This window comes from Chanodichthys erythropterus, chromosome 2 (genome assembly GCF_024489055.1).
Source record: "Chanodichthys erythropterus isolate Z2021 chromosome 2, ASM2448905v1, whole genome shotgun sequence".
NCBI lineage: Eukaryota > Metazoa > Chordata > Actinopteri > Cypriniformes > Xenocyprididae > Chanodichthys > Chanodichthys erythropterus.
In genome coordinates, this window is record NC_090222.1 from 25,262,501 (window position 1) to 25,277,500 (window position 15,000).

At 38.1% G+C, this 15,000-nt stretch overlaps 2 protein-coding genes across 6 annotated transcripts in view; both read left to right on the top strand.

The window, feature by feature from the left end:
- The window catches only part of usp45 (ubiquitin specific peptidase 45), a 40,217-nt gene extending 38,504 nt beyond the window's left edge, over positions 1 to 1,713 (top strand). For all 4 annotated transcript variants that reach the window (XM_067406098.1, XM_067406057.1, XM_067406065.1 and 1 more), the window contains one exon: positions 435 to 1,713. In XM_067406098.1, coding sequence (XP_067262199.1) covers positions 435 to 524 — 90 coding nt within the window. In that variant the 3' untranslated portion in view covers positions 525 to 1,713. The remainder of the gene's footprint in view (positions 1 to 434) is intronic.
- Positions 1,714 to 5,466: 3,753 nt separating this feature from the next.
- pnisr (PNN-interacting serine/arginine-rich protein) lies at positions 5,467 to 13,760 on the top strand. Of its 2 annotated transcripts, none has more exons than XM_067406112.1 (12): positions 5,467 to 5,509; positions 6,122 to 6,227; positions 6,314 to 6,496; positions 7,428 to 7,660; positions 7,754 to 7,922; positions 8,002 to 8,192; positions 8,984 to 9,133; positions 9,217 to 9,316; positions 9,952 to 10,005; positions 10,295 to 10,489; positions 11,986 to 13,033; positions 13,385 to 13,760. In XM_067406112.1, the coding sequence occupies exons 2-12, from the start codon at positions 6,137 to 6,139 to the stop codon at positions 13,413 to 13,415; spliced, it is 2,445 nt and encodes an 814-aa protein (XP_067262213.1). In that variant the 5' UTR covers positions 5,467 to 5,509; positions 6,122 to 6,136; the 3' UTR covers positions 13,416 to 13,760. The 2 variants fall into 2 exon arrangements, with proteins under 2 accessions (XP_067262213.1, XP_067262222.1); XM_067406121.1 differs by lacking the exon at positions 5,467 to 5,509 and adding an exon at positions 5,731 to 5,752.
- Positions 13,761 to 15,000: the final 1,240 nt, after the last annotated feature.

Consider the following 15,000-nt stretch of genomic DNA (forward strand, 5'->3'; position numbering starts at 1 on the left):
TTTTTCTCATAATTTAATGACTTTATTCTCAACATTTTATCTTGAAATTTAACAAGTTTTTTCTCGTAATTTAACAAGTTTATTCTCAACATTTTATCTAGACTTTTTTCTTGAAATTTAACGACATTTTCTCTAAATTTAACAACTTTATTCTCGATATGGTTTTATTTTTTTATAATTGCTTGGCCCTAATTCTCTTCCGTATGATTTAAAAACTGCAATTCAGTTTTTAAATTTAATTCACAGCCCTATTTTTCACTTGATTGTGTTTCACTGTAAAAAAAAAAAAAAAAAAAAATCACAAAGAATTTAATGCTAACATTGATGACTAGTAATGCAATCTGGATGTTTTTTTTTGATGTTCAACCCCATCTCAGCCACTTTGTGTTCCTCTGAAAACCAACATCTCCATATTTTTTCTTTTTTTTTTTTAGGTTCCAGAGAGGCAATTTCAGCCCCACAAGGCCAGTGGGTGTATGTTAGCGACACCAACGTACAGACTGTACCGGAGTCCAGAGTGCTGAACTCTCAAGCTTATTTACTTTTCTATGAAGAACTGCTATAGAGCCGTGCGACCTTGGGAATTCGACACAATCCAGATGAATGCAACAGGCAATATCAGCTCAGACAACAGCGAGCACTTACTGCATGCCTATATCCCTGTATTTTAAAGTAGAATGGATTCCATATACTAAAAGCTTGAACTTTTGACTCGTTCATTACCCGAGATGATCTGAATTAAAATTTGGAGCCATTATTATTGATGTAAAATAATATTCTGAAATTTAAGTTATTTATATTTTACAGGTAATATTTGAGCTTGACATTTATTTTTTTGTGTGTGTTTTCATTTTGCAGGAGAAATTGCCAAAGAGTAATTTAGGGTAAAAATATGTATAGAATATATAATATGAGAAGATTGTGCCAAAAGAGTCTATAACCTTTGTTGTGAAAGGGAAACTCAGCACAATATGCCGCTGTTGATTTCAAAGCTGTTTAAACCTGTCATATTCTGCACTGGATCACACAAGCTAGTCACTGCACAAACAATATGTCATGATTTGTTAGGAGAAAATATTAAATTCACAAGGCTGACTGACAACATAATAAATTGTAATTTGTTGATTTTCTTTCATTTATTTTTGCTAACACATTTAACTTTGATATGCTAGATCGAGACTAATTTTTCATGTTATTTAACGTATCAGTAGTTTGATTTAAATGACAGAGTGGGTCCTTCTATAAGGTTTTAAGAATTTACAACTGAGATATAACATATTTCTCAATATCTAATGGTTAAGGAGTTGGTGCAGTATTCCTAGTCTTTGCCTCATGCCTAATTGTTTTCTATTGCAGAACTAAATATGAATAGAAAACAATTTTTTGTATTATTATTTTTCACTCATAACTACATCAGATCAGTGCCTACAGTTTATGAGGGTTGAGATTGTTTGTGCATGCCTTTAGCGAAGTATTAAATTCATATAGGAGCATAAAGAGAAAGTTTTGTGTATATACAGATTAGAAATATACATAATTGTATGTAAAGTATGTATCATGTTCAATACTATTTATTCTGTTTACTGGGCAGATATTGTAACACCATAGATTTGTGTGGTGTATAAGGCTTCAGGGTTCCTCAAGCTGTGCTTTTGCTTGAATTTTGAGAAAATAATCAAGTATAAATCGTTTAAAATAATTTAAATACATTTAGTTGACAAAAACCTTTTGAGTGGGCTGAATTGTTTTGTTGTCTATGGGTGTCTTGTCTCTCTCTCTCTCTCTCAAGATGTTGTCGACCATTAGTCTCCACTGTCGCCACAAATCCCAGGATGCCATTTTCACTCTGTCCACGGCTGCGATGCGGCGTGACGGGTGAAAAGGCGCGCTGTTTTAGACCATGTCGCTGACTGGTGAAGAGGAGGTGGGTGTGGAATCCAGAAAAGGGCAACGTCCGAAACGATCCTGTCCTCCTGCCTTCCTCCTCTCCTCATTCTGTGACATTCAAATCAAGCCGTTAGACAGTGATCAGTTACAACCAAGTGTAAAGACACCAACAAGAGTGCGCAATCTTTGTGAAGCGTGTGTGTCTATTTTTAAAGCAGGGCTCTGGTTCTAGGACATTGTGCGAGTGATTTAATGTGAGTTAATGATAGGATGCGTTCCCTCGGTCTGAACTGACAGAGAAACCTGATATGGGAGACGGGTGGAGATGCTTTTGCTTTCAAAAGAACCCGCTGAATGTGAAGACATGTCAGGGTGGAAAAGGATTTTGCTTTTCTTCATACCTTCAGGGCAGACATAACAAGTGGTTAGAGATGATGCTTGTTATCTTTTTTGACCCAGCTGTGTTTCTGGTTTACTCGACAACATGTAACCTCTCCTGTCATGCTTGCAAATGCAACTCTGTCTGTTTGGGGTGGCAGCGCAGTGTAACACTTGTCTGAGGCTGGGTGAATTATATTCCCTGTCACTGGACACTAGAAACTAGAAGAGTATGATATGAATCTGTATGATGGGTAGGATATCAGAGTTATGGCCTTCTCATTTCTTACTCATAGTATGTGTATTTATCTGCTATTATGTGTTGAAGATGCCAGAGAGGTTATCTTGAACGTCGGGTGTATTCAATTCTTGGGTGCTTTACGTTATTCTTAATTTGTTGAATGTCTGTCCTCTAAATTCCTTCATTCCACACAAGCTTCAGTAGCAGTATGGTATTGAATTACTCACTGAAACATCAACACAATATAGTGTGTCGATCAATACCACGCTCTTGTCTTCGAGACTAAATTCTGAATACTCAAACTGCAACCAGAGAACCTAAAAGACAATTACATTACATTCAGTATATTTCTAGTACTGTATGTTCATATAGGATGTAAGTTATATGTAAGTTATGGGAACTGGTTATTATTTCAATATTTTTGTCACATTTCCCATTACTGTTTTTAATTTAAATGGTCCAGTAGTGAGGCAAATTCCATGTAGTATTATAAGGCCTTTAAAATGGCTTTCATAATCATTTTTAAAAACCTATTAATCAGTTTTATGCTTATTAATATTCAAAATTGATTTCTAATATGCAGAGGTGTCCTGGTCTGACTTTTTAAGTTAATATATATTCAGTATTATTATTATTATTATTTTAATACACTCCACTTAGAACAGCAGTTCAACCAGGGGGCTGGGACCCACCCACGAGAAGTTATTTAAAATGAGACAAAACAAGCTTTAAAATAACTAATAATCAAGATGTAAGCTGACATATTTTTATTTAACAAGCAGGAATGCCATGGTCCTTGAAAACCTGGATATATGAGGGGAATTTTAAAAGTGTAATGTACGTCATGGAAATTTTTATAACGAATGTTAAATTTTCTAGTTATGTTAAGCTTTAAAATATTTAACTGGGTATAATTTGGTTAGAAATTGCTATATGTGATAAAGTCATTTACCCTTTTCAGACCCTGCATCCACTGGAATGGACATCACATGGATTTTGGTTTAAACCAATAAGATTTTATGTTTTTATAATATAAGTACTGGCTGGTCACTGATTGGTCCCAGATCTACCAATCACAATGAAAGAATGACCCATAACTTAATCTGATTGTGCTTCAGGCATCACAAAAGACAGGCATGGATCGAGCAACTAGACAGGAGGAGGAGGAGGAGCTCCTTTTTTATGTTTTATAGGAAGAACTATGTTCATGGCATCATCAACTTGCACCTATTATAATCTTAATAATATCAAGTGATAATATTCAAAGTTCATTTGAAAATCTTTCGGAGCTGAAGAACACAGGATTTTTTTAAGTTTGATGTCCATCACAATGGACATTAGGTCTTAAAGGTGCCCCTAGAATTAAAAATTGAATTTATCTTGGCATAGCTGAATAACAAGAGTTCAGTACATGGTAATGACATACAGTGAGTCTCAAACTCCATTGTTTCCTCCTTCTTATATAAATCTCATTTGTTTAAAAGACCTCCGAAGAACAGGCGAATCTAAACATAACACCGACTGTTACGTAACAGGATCATTAATATGTACGCCCCCAATATTTGCATATGCCAGCCCATGTTCAAGGCATTCAAGGGCAGCCAGTATTAACGTCTGGATGTGCACAGCTGAATCATCAGACTAGGTAAGCAAGCAAGGACAATAGCAAAAAATGGCAGATGGAGCAATAATAACTGACATGATTCATGATAACATGATATTTTTATTGATATTTGTAAACTGTCTTTCTAAATGTTTCATTAGCATGTTGCTAATGTACTGTTAAATGTGGTTAAAGTTACCATCATTTCTTACTGTATTCACGGAGACAAGAGAGCTGTCGCTATTTTCATTTTTAAACATTTGCAGTCTGTATAATTCATAAACACAACTTCATTCTTTATAAATCTCTCCAACAGTGTGTAATGTTAGCTTTAGCCATGCAGCATAGCCTCAAACTCATTCAGAATCAAATGTAAACATCCAAATAAATACTATACTCACATAATCCGACGCATGCATGCAGTATGCATAACGAACACTTTGTAAAGATCCATTTTGAGGGTTATATTAGCTGTGTGAACTTTGTTTATGCAATGATAGAGTGGAGAGCTCCGAGGGCGGAGAGCGCGAGATTTAAAGGGGCTGCAGCCTGAATCGATGCATTTCTAATTATGCCCCAAAATAGGCAGTTAAAAAAATTAATTTAAAAAAATCTATGGGGTATTTTGAGCTGAAACTTCACAGACACATTCAGGGGACACTTTAGACTTATATTACATCTTGTAAAAAAAAAAAAAACGTTCACACACACACACTGATGCCCTGATGCTATATGCACACAATCATATATTCATCAAAAACAGTAAGTACACACAAACACACACAGACATATACACACTTATTCCCATTCACCCACTGCAAACAACAAAAATAATATAACAAGTATTTTGAGAATTCATCTTATCATCTTAAATTTTCTCTACATTCTTATTGCATTGCTCTTTGTTACAGTTATGTGTTCTTTTCAAAACTCGTCAAAGCTATAGTTCACATATTGTGTTTAAACTCTTGCTCATAAGAACTGTATGGTTAAAATATGATTTTTTTTGTTGCTTAAGCTGATGTCCATTGTAGTGGACATGAACAAAAAAATCAAATAAAAAACGAGTTGCACAAAATTTTAGACACATTTATACATTAAAGAAGAGCAAATATCAAGTGGATAAACATTTTTTTGCTCAGTGAAACATAATTCATGTCTGAAGGGGTCAAATTAATTGGTAATAAAAAGTGTAAACTCTGAAAAACATTCTGCTACCAAAAGTTATTTAATTATTTTTGTATACATTTTTATTTAATTATTTTAATAAAAATGTGTTTATTATTATTATGAACGTCATGTATATCCACTAGAGGGCCTGTGTGGGGGTGAGGTCACCGTTGCTGCCATTGTTTCCGGGTCATCATTTCATCGCCATTTTACTGGTGAGAAGTGGAGAGGTAAGGAATCGCAACGTGTCTGTAAATCTTCAGCGAACTCCTTCAGAGTCCTGCGCTTCTCATAGGGATCAGTTGCGGCGATTAATGAACTAGTAAAGTTTGTGCATTTAAACCGCCTTGAACAATTGTTTTAATGATTGTTGATGTTGTGGACGCGCGGCCTAACGCTTGCATAGCCAGATTTACGACGACGCTTGTGTTAATTTATTCTTGTCATAGTTATATTCAGTGAAATACAGCAAGGTAAATGCAGAGAAAGACACTGTAAAGCACGCGGCATACGAATTAAAGGTGCAAAAACCATTCTAGTCTGGTTTTGCAGTAGTCTGCTTGCGATTGTTTTTTTTTTTCTCTGCTGTGTGTGTTCGGAACTGCAGCTGTCCGGGTCACATTACAAATATAATGATTCGCACAAAAAAAAAACAGGGTTTGTTTTTCATGTCCTTATAAGGAAACAGCAAGTCAAAACACGCTTAAATGCTTCATTTGCAATCATCATTTCTTCCTTATGCGCAAATAAAGTGTTTGTTTCTTGCTCACCTGCGTGTGTATTGCATAAAGTGTTTTAAAATATCAGTGCTGCATATTCTGACATGTAGGCTTCTGGCACAGGAATCACATGGTGAGATGTGGGACCAGGGAGGACAACCCTGGCCTCAGTGGCCTCTGGGCTCACAGCAGCAGTGGATGCAGTCATTTCAGCATCAGCAGGATCCAGGTTAGGCCATTGTTTTTAACTGACTGAGATAGCATGCATTGATCATGTAGTTGTGTGAACTTCTGAGTTTTGTGTGCGTTTTGCAGGTCAGGTGGACTGGGCTGCTCTAGCACAAGCATGGATAGCGCAGAAAGAATCTACCGGAGGGGTTGCCGACCCACCAGGCATTCAGCCCAATGGTCAGGAGATGCAAAACATGGAACCTCCAGCCCATAATAACCATGGTGCCTTTCCAGGCGATCCCAATTTTGGCAGGGGTTGGCAACCAGGTGAGAGAAATGTTTCAGTTTGACCTCTGGCATTTTAAAGAGATTGTCAACAAAAATTGAGTAAACCACATTTCCACTTTAAGACTCATTGCTTACTGCACTGTTTGTCACATGACTTATAAAATGCATTTAGAAAATTTCCATTTCATGCAGACTTTCTTAATTATCTTATTGTGAACCGTTAATCCATGCATGATCTTCTGATTAAAAAACAGCCTTCTCTGTGGTGTTGTATTTGCGCCCTTTTCTCACAATCAACTGGAAGCTCTCATTCAGATCTGTTTCCACTCTGTCAACAACTAATGGATGGTCTTCGTCCTTTTTTCTTTTCGATAATTAGTTTTACTCAGATGTACTTAACAATATAAAAGAAATGCTCTGTCACCACTTATTTGATATAAAGTAGAAGTAGCCCTTTCCTATAGGCTACAGTTCAATTAAGTGTTTTGCGAAAGGATCATCTATGGCAGGGATGGACAACTCCGGTCCTGGAGGGCCAGTGTCCTGCAGAGTTTATCTCCATCCCTGATGATAAACTCACTTGCCTATAACTTTCTACTAATCCTAAAGACCTTAATTAGCTGGTTCACGTGTGTTTGATTAGGGTTGGAGCTAAACTCTGCTGGATACTGGCCCTCCAGGACCGGAGTTGTCCATCCCTGCTCTATGGTGATGTACCGAAAATTTAGAAACCGAAAATATTTGGCCGATACATCAAAGAAATTTTCATTTTCAGCTAAAATAGTTTTAAGAAATCATGCACTTTTAATTAGCGTTTTTCTGTTGCCTATTTCCTATTATTCTGATGTCTATTTCATTCGCACATCTTGGATAAGCTACAGCAGATAAACATGTCAGGAATATAGATGCATTTTATTGCTGATATTTTAGAAGTGTTTAAATTATGACCTTATTTGCGGATTGTTTTTAGAGTGGGGAATGCATGGCCAGCCTCCTCCTCACCCTCCAGAACAAGCATGGATTCCTCCTGGCCAAGGACCGATGGATGTTGTCAACCCGTCAGAAGACAGTAACAGTCAAGATAGTTTAGAATTTCCTGGAGACCCACACCATGGGGGCTTTCCTCAAAATAGTCATGGGTTTGGGGGTCAGCCTGAGCCTTACCCTATTGGACCAGTTGGTGTCAATCAGTTTGATTATCAGGTATGCTTGCTTAGGTCTGGGTTATCAAAAGTTATTTCCAATCTTTTGGAATCTAGATGTTTTGAAATTACATTTACTTCTATTTCATCTTAGCATGGAGCAGCTCCAACAGGGGCAGCATATGGGCCACCCTCCACCGGGTTTCATGCACCTTATTGGCCCGACGGACCTCAGAACAGAAGAGACCGGCTTCCTGGCTTCAGACCAGAACGGCCCAGATCCCCAAACCAGATGGGAATAAAACCAGAGGCGCCAACTCTTGGTGATTATAAATGTTGATTAATGTAGAATCATAAGAAAAACAGAGAAGAATGCACATGGTGACATTGTCTTGGTTCTAGATGCTGTTAAACGGAGGACCTTGCCGGCATGGATTCGAGAAGGCCTGGAAAAGATGGACCGTGAGAAGCAGAAAAAGTTGGAGAAGGAGAGGATGGAGAAAGAGCGTGCTGAAATGGCAATTAATGAAAGGAATAGCGATATGGTAGAGGAGGAAGGTGATGGGCCTCGGTTGCCACGCAAGAGCAAATTTGTAAGCATCTTTTTCAGAACCTGTTTACAGCGAAGGAACCTGCTGAGGTTACTTTGGCAACTGTTGTCCCAGGGTTCACTGACATGCACAAATGTTCATTGACATGATCATTATCTTAAATAATTTTAAGACTCCATGAAATGGCTCGACAAGCACAATTTTCTTTCTCTTGATGGTGTATTTTTCATTGCAACATTTTTAAGTACATTGCAGTTCAAAAGTTTGAGGTTAGTAAATGTTTTAAAGAAATTATTACTTTTATTCAGAAAAGGGCTGCGTTAAATGAATCAATTGGCAGTAATGACTTATACGTTGTTACCAGAAAATTCTATTTCAAATGATTGCTTTTGAACTTCCTATTCATCAAAGAATTATGAAAAAATGCTGAAAATTCTGCTTTAGCACCACAAGAATAAATTACATTTTAAAACATACTAAAATAGAAAACTTATCAATTTGCAAAAATATATATACATATTTTTTGTATTTTTGATCAAATAAATGCATTCTTGGTGAGCATAAGAGACTTAAGAATTACATAAATCTTTCCAGCCCCAAACTTTTGAACAATAGAGTATATCTACTAAAACTTGTAGGCATAAACTAGCACATAGATGACCTTAAAACTATCTGATAGGGACTGAGCAACAAAACTTTAATTTCATGGAGTCTTTTAAGTTGTAATATTGCTTGTTAGCTGTTGCACACTAACACTAAAAATACCTCTCGGCGCTAATGTCATCCGTGAGCGTGTGGTCTGTGGTCCAATCATCTACTCCTCTTTAATTCAGGACAGTGATGATGAGGATGGTGAAGATGGTGCCGGTGAGGATGGCGAATCGGAGAGGAGGAGGCTGGAGTTCGGTGGTAGAAGTTCTCCTCCTATTCAGGAAGACCAAAGTGAACCAGAAATGACCGAAGAGGAGAAAGAGATTCAGCTGGTATGTTCATGCATACCTCTGTCTTAGCATTCACCTTTCCTCATGACTGTTGCTGCTCACACGTTTCTGTTTGCTTCTTGCAGATGTTGATGACTAAAACTCTTCTCACCGAAGTCCTCCTTGAAGTAACAAATGAGGAGATCTTCCTAGTGGCTAAAGAGACTCATCGCAAAGCCACCAAAGGTCTGCTCCTGTTTCCGTCTGTCTGTGCAACTGTGGCTTCATGTTTAATTCTGAGGAAGAGCCACATTTTCACAGAAATTAGACTTGGTTATATTTTGACTGATATATATATATATATATATATATATTTATAAAGCCTTTTTGTCTGACTGATGCACCTTGGTAATACTTTATGATAAGCAAAAGTGTAAATCTTCAGCGGCCATTCTCTGCTAATGCAACAGAAGATGAAAACAAACTGCAGAGGGAGGGTGGATATGGTCACATAGATGCAGTTAAATGCAATCTTTCAAAGGGTTCCCAGTCAAATCCGTTCCTAGATTTACTTCCTGTAAAACAAAAGTATTTCCTCACTTCTGTGTTTGCCAGATGGCTACTCATTTCAAAAGTGACACTGCATTAGTACAGACTGGTTTTCTCCTCCTCCACTGTTTGCCTGTGTTTGACCGACTTTGTGTGATAACCTCTTTCTTCTCTCCATCTTTTTTTCTTTATTTTTTTTATTTTATTTTGCCGAAGGCAGCTCTTGTGAATAGTGCATATGTGTACCCTCATCTCTAGAGACTCTTGCCTATTCGAAAGTGGTGGCTGTATGTGTTTTAACATGTTGTTCCTGTTGTTGATGTGAATCAAAGCTCCTGCAAAACAGCTGGCACAGTCAAATGCACTGGCTTCTCTGACCGGCCTTGGTAAGTGTCTTTACATTTAGGACCACCGGGGGGGTGGGGGGAGTAAACATGGGTTGTGGGGGTTCTCAGCTCTCTAATGAACTGTTACAAGCTCAAGAGCTCAAGCAGCAGATCTTCTCAAAATGGTTAGCTTCCAGCAACACTTTATAGTAGATTATAAAACGCATGTTTTTATTAAGGTGGGCTTTAGTTAAGTATTATGTAGGTGAGAAAGGAGGGACTGTTAGCGTGCGACTATGAATGCAATGCTCCTGCAGTCTGTTATAAGAAGGGGGCTTTGTTGCCGCAGGAGGGCTGGGTGAGTACGGCTCAGACGAGAGTGAGGATGAGGAGCGGAGCGCGAAGGGGTCGGATTCATCAGACACAGACGATGAGGAGCTGCAGCACCGCATCCGCCAGAAACAGGATGCCTTCCGTCGCAAAGAGAGGGAGGAGCAGCAGCAGCTGCAGGAGAGGCTGGCACTGGAGGCACAGACTATAAAAGGTATGTAAAACCAGAGAACAGAATCTTTATATACATACACATATGTGTGTGTGTGTATATATATAAATATATATGTATTCATTTATTTTATTTTTTTTATAATTTATAAAAATCTAACAAATATATACAATATATCCATTTTAATATTTTAATGTGTAATTTATTCCTGTGATGCTAAAGCTGAATTTTCAGCATCATTATTCCAGTCTTCAGTGTCACATTCCAATATGCTGATTTGGTGTTTAAGAAACATTTATCGATGTTGAAAATACCTGTGCAAACTTTTTTTCAGGATTCTTTGATGAATAGAAAGTTCTAAAGAACAGCATTTATTTGAAATATATATTTTTGTGCAACAATGTAATAGTCAATTTAATGCATCTTTTCTATGTTAAAAACCAACAACTTTTAAATGGTATTTTGTGCGCATGTTATTCATTTATTTTTTTAAAGGTGCCATCGAACGTTTTTTTTACAAGATGTAATATAAATCTAAGGTGTCCCCTGAATGTGTCTGTGAAGTTTCAGCTCAAAATACCCCATACATTTTTTTTTTTTTATAATTTTTTTAACTGCCTAATCATTAAATATGAGCAGATTTATGCTGTGTGGCCCCTTTAAATCTCATGCTCTCCACCCACGGAGCTCGCGCTTGCCTTAAACAGTGCATAAACAAAGTTTACACAGCTAATATAACCCTCAAATGGATCTTTACAAAGTGTTCGGCATGCATGCGTCGGATTATGTGAGTATTGTATACTGTTATATTGTTTACATTTGATTCTGAATGAATTTGAGGCTGTGCTCCGTGGCTAACTGCTAATGCTACACTGTTGGAGAGATTTATAAAGAATTAAGTTGTTTATGAATTATACAGACTGCAAATGTTTAAAAATGAAAATAGCGACAGCTCTCTTGTCTCCGTGAATACAGTAAGAAACGATGGTAACTTTAACCACATTTAACAGTACATTAGCAACATGCTAACAAAACATTTAGAAAGACAGTTTACAAATATCACTAAAATATCATGTTATGGATCATGTCAGTTATTATTGCTCCATCTGCCATTTTTTGCTATTGTCCTTGCTTGCTTACCTAGTCTGATTCAGCTGTGCACATCCAGACGTTAATACTGGCTGCCCTTGTGTAATGCCTTGAACATGGGCTGGCATATGCAAATATTGGGGGCGTACACCCCGACTGTTACGTAACAGTCAGTGTTATGTTGAGATTCGCCTGTTCTTCGGAGGTCTTTTAAACAAATGAGATTTATATAAGGAGGAGGAAACAATGGAGTTTGAGACTCACTGTATGTCATTTTCATGTACTGAACTCTTATTTAACTATGCCAAGACAAATTAAATTTTTCATTCGCGGGCACCTTTAAATTAATAATTGTTTATTTTGTGTTATTGGATGAAAAAGGAATAAAGAACCATTATTCAACCTCCTTGTAAAATGTATACAATAACTTTATGTGTGTTTGTTTTCAGGAGATGTGGCATCTGACAGAATGAGCAGAGAGAGGGCAGGTTATGAGGAGCAGACAGAGTCCAAACACAAACAGGAAGTTAGGGAAAGGGAGGCGGAGCCTACAGTAGAGCGACGCAGGTCGCGTAGTGAGCCTGAGGTCAGTGAGGTCAAGCGGGTGAGCAAAGAACACACAGGGCGTAATGGAGGAAGTGCCAGCCCCTCACCGAGTGAGCGACATAGCCGCACATCCAGCTCTAGCTCTTCCAGCAGCCGGTCCTCTTCGTCCTCCTCATCCTCCTCTCGCAGCTCCTCCCGCTCCTCCTCTCCCAGAAGGAAAAGGCGACGCAGCCGCTCCGCCTCTCGTGGGACTCGCAGGCGCAGCCGAAGTCGCAGCTCTCGCAGGCATCACTCAGAGCGCGACAAGGGCAGAGACAGGAGGCGGAGCAGCCGCACACACAGCCCCGAGCGTTCCTCTCGTCACAGGAAGCGCAGCCATTCGCGGCAGCGCAGATCCAGCAGGGGCCGCAGGAGCAGGTCCAAAGCCAGTCGCAGCCGCAGCAGAGAGAGGCGGCGCAGCAGGGACCGCAGGCGCAGCCGGAGTCGCAGTACGAGCCGCAACAGGCGGAAACAGAAAGCCTCCAGCAAGGACAGGGACAGAGACAGGAGGAAAGAGAGAAGCCGGAGCCACGAAAAGGAGAAGAAAAAAAAAGAGAAGGAATTAGATAAAAAGAGAGACAAACAGAAGGGCAAGGAGAAAGAGAGCGAGGGCAGTTCAGTAAGGGACGAGGAAGACAATGGCAAATCGAGGCGGAAAAAAGAGAGCGAGAGGACTGACTCTCACAGTGAGAGATTTTCTCGGCAAGACAGCAAATCTAGCAAGAAAGGCTCCGCCAAAGCTAGCAAAAAGTATTCCGATTCAGAGTCCAGCAGGAGCAGGTCCCCTTCCCCTGAGGTTAGCAAAGAAAAAAAGTCTAAGAAATCAAAACGTAGTCGATCAAGGTCAACGGAAAGATCTCACAAGTCTGGTAAGAAGGCAAGCCGCAAACACAAGTCTAAGTCACGATCAAGGTAGTATCCATTTTCTTTCTACTTTTTTTATTGTTGAACTGTTTTATTTGTTTGTGTGTGAATGACAAATAGTATTTAGAATGTCACAACTGTTGCAATTCAAGTTACGCTCAAGTTCATTTTAAATTAAGGCGTTACATTTAAATTTGCAGTCACATAATGTTGAATGTGTAATACCAGAGTTGTCCACAAATGGTTGGGCTGTGCTTCTCAAGTGCTACTGAGATTGATATGGTTTCCCCCTTTTCTCATTCAGTGTTGATCCAACAGCTGTTTAAGGTGTGTGTATGAAGTTCTGGATGTGATCTGTTCTAGTGATTGCACTAATAGTCTCTCACGTTTCTCTTGCAGGTCCACGTCTCCCAGCCGTCGCAAGCGTTGAGGCGGTGTTCTGCCTCTGATCTGTGCACTTCTTTTAAAATTCCATGAGTTAACAGGCTTGTCTCATTATCGAGGCAACGTTGTAGGTGAACTCTCCACTCCAAACCCCCTCACTCCCCTTATTTTGTAAATATATGGTATTTTTAAGTGTTGTCTTCAAAACTGAAGATTTTGAATGATAGTTTCTTTTTTGCCTTGTATTATGCAAGACTAAGCGTTCAAGTAGTCAATAGAACCTTGAAACTGTAACATTTTAAGAACCTAACAACAGAGGAAATAAATTCTCATTTAATGTAAATTGTTCAATAAAACAAGAATGATTCTTTCTGTCTAACATGACCTGCCTTTCATTTTGTTTGCTGCTTGACAAATTATCAACAATGTATTCACACTTTTCAATTCAGTTCACATTTATTTGTATAGCGCTTTTCACAATGCATATCGTTTCAAAGCAGCTTTACAGAGAATGCATGTCAACATTACAATTTGGAGAATGCAGTTGGCTAATAATGTAGTAATTTAGGCAATTTAATTTACAGTCACTGTTAGCAGTTTAATTGAAGGTAGAAGCAGTGAGCTCCTGGAAATAATTAATTACATTTAACATTGTGTCTATAAACCACATTCAGTGTTCTTTGCACAAAAATGAAAAGTACGCTTACCCTCGTGTTGTTTTAAACTTGACTTTTTTCCCCATGAACACAAAGTGAAAATACCCTGCCTTTATTTTCAATATAATAAAAGTTAATGGAGATTGGGATCAACCTCCAAAAGCACCATAAAGACGTCTTGTGCACTATATAACTATTCTCTGCCCTTGTGTTACAAATATTTTAAGTTATTCACTGACCGAACCGAGTCATTGAGTTGAACTCAAGAACTGTATCAGTATGATTCGTGAACACATTCAACTCAAATACATTCTTTAAAGATTCACTTTTACATAGCAGGAATAAAGTCGTACAGGTTTGAATTGACACCAAGGTGAGTTTGAATTCTTATCTTTAGATAAATATCCAGAATTACATTTAAGACTCGTATTAGCCACACGTTTATTTTTATTAGTTTCTTTCGTGAGAAGTACATAATGCTACTGAGAACGTGGTTTTGCGGTCAAGCAAACTTGTGGTCGCAGATTTATGCAGTATTGTTTAATTTAAAACATGCGTGTATATAGTATTAAAAGAATTTTCAGAGGAATGAAGTGTGTTAAATTTTGATCTGTCGAAAATACAAAGTTTGTTTATCATACTGTTATATCCTCCTGGGACCTAGGAATAGACTTTTGTCCTCTGTAGTGGACATTATATTTGAGTGATTTTCTCTGACATCATACATGTCACAGTTTTAAGTCTGGATGTCCTGTAAAGAGCACATTCAGGGCTTTGCATGTTACACTATGACAACAACTTCTTGGTCTTTAAATATGACTGAAAATGAAAATAGCGCAGTTATGGAAATATTATATTTTGTAATTATTTAAATCGGATTCATTTTCAAATTGTTATAAATCAACATTTCAGGAAAATGTTATGGGGTTTCAAAACAAAATATGACTTTCTGTTACGAAACAGGAGATTGATTTC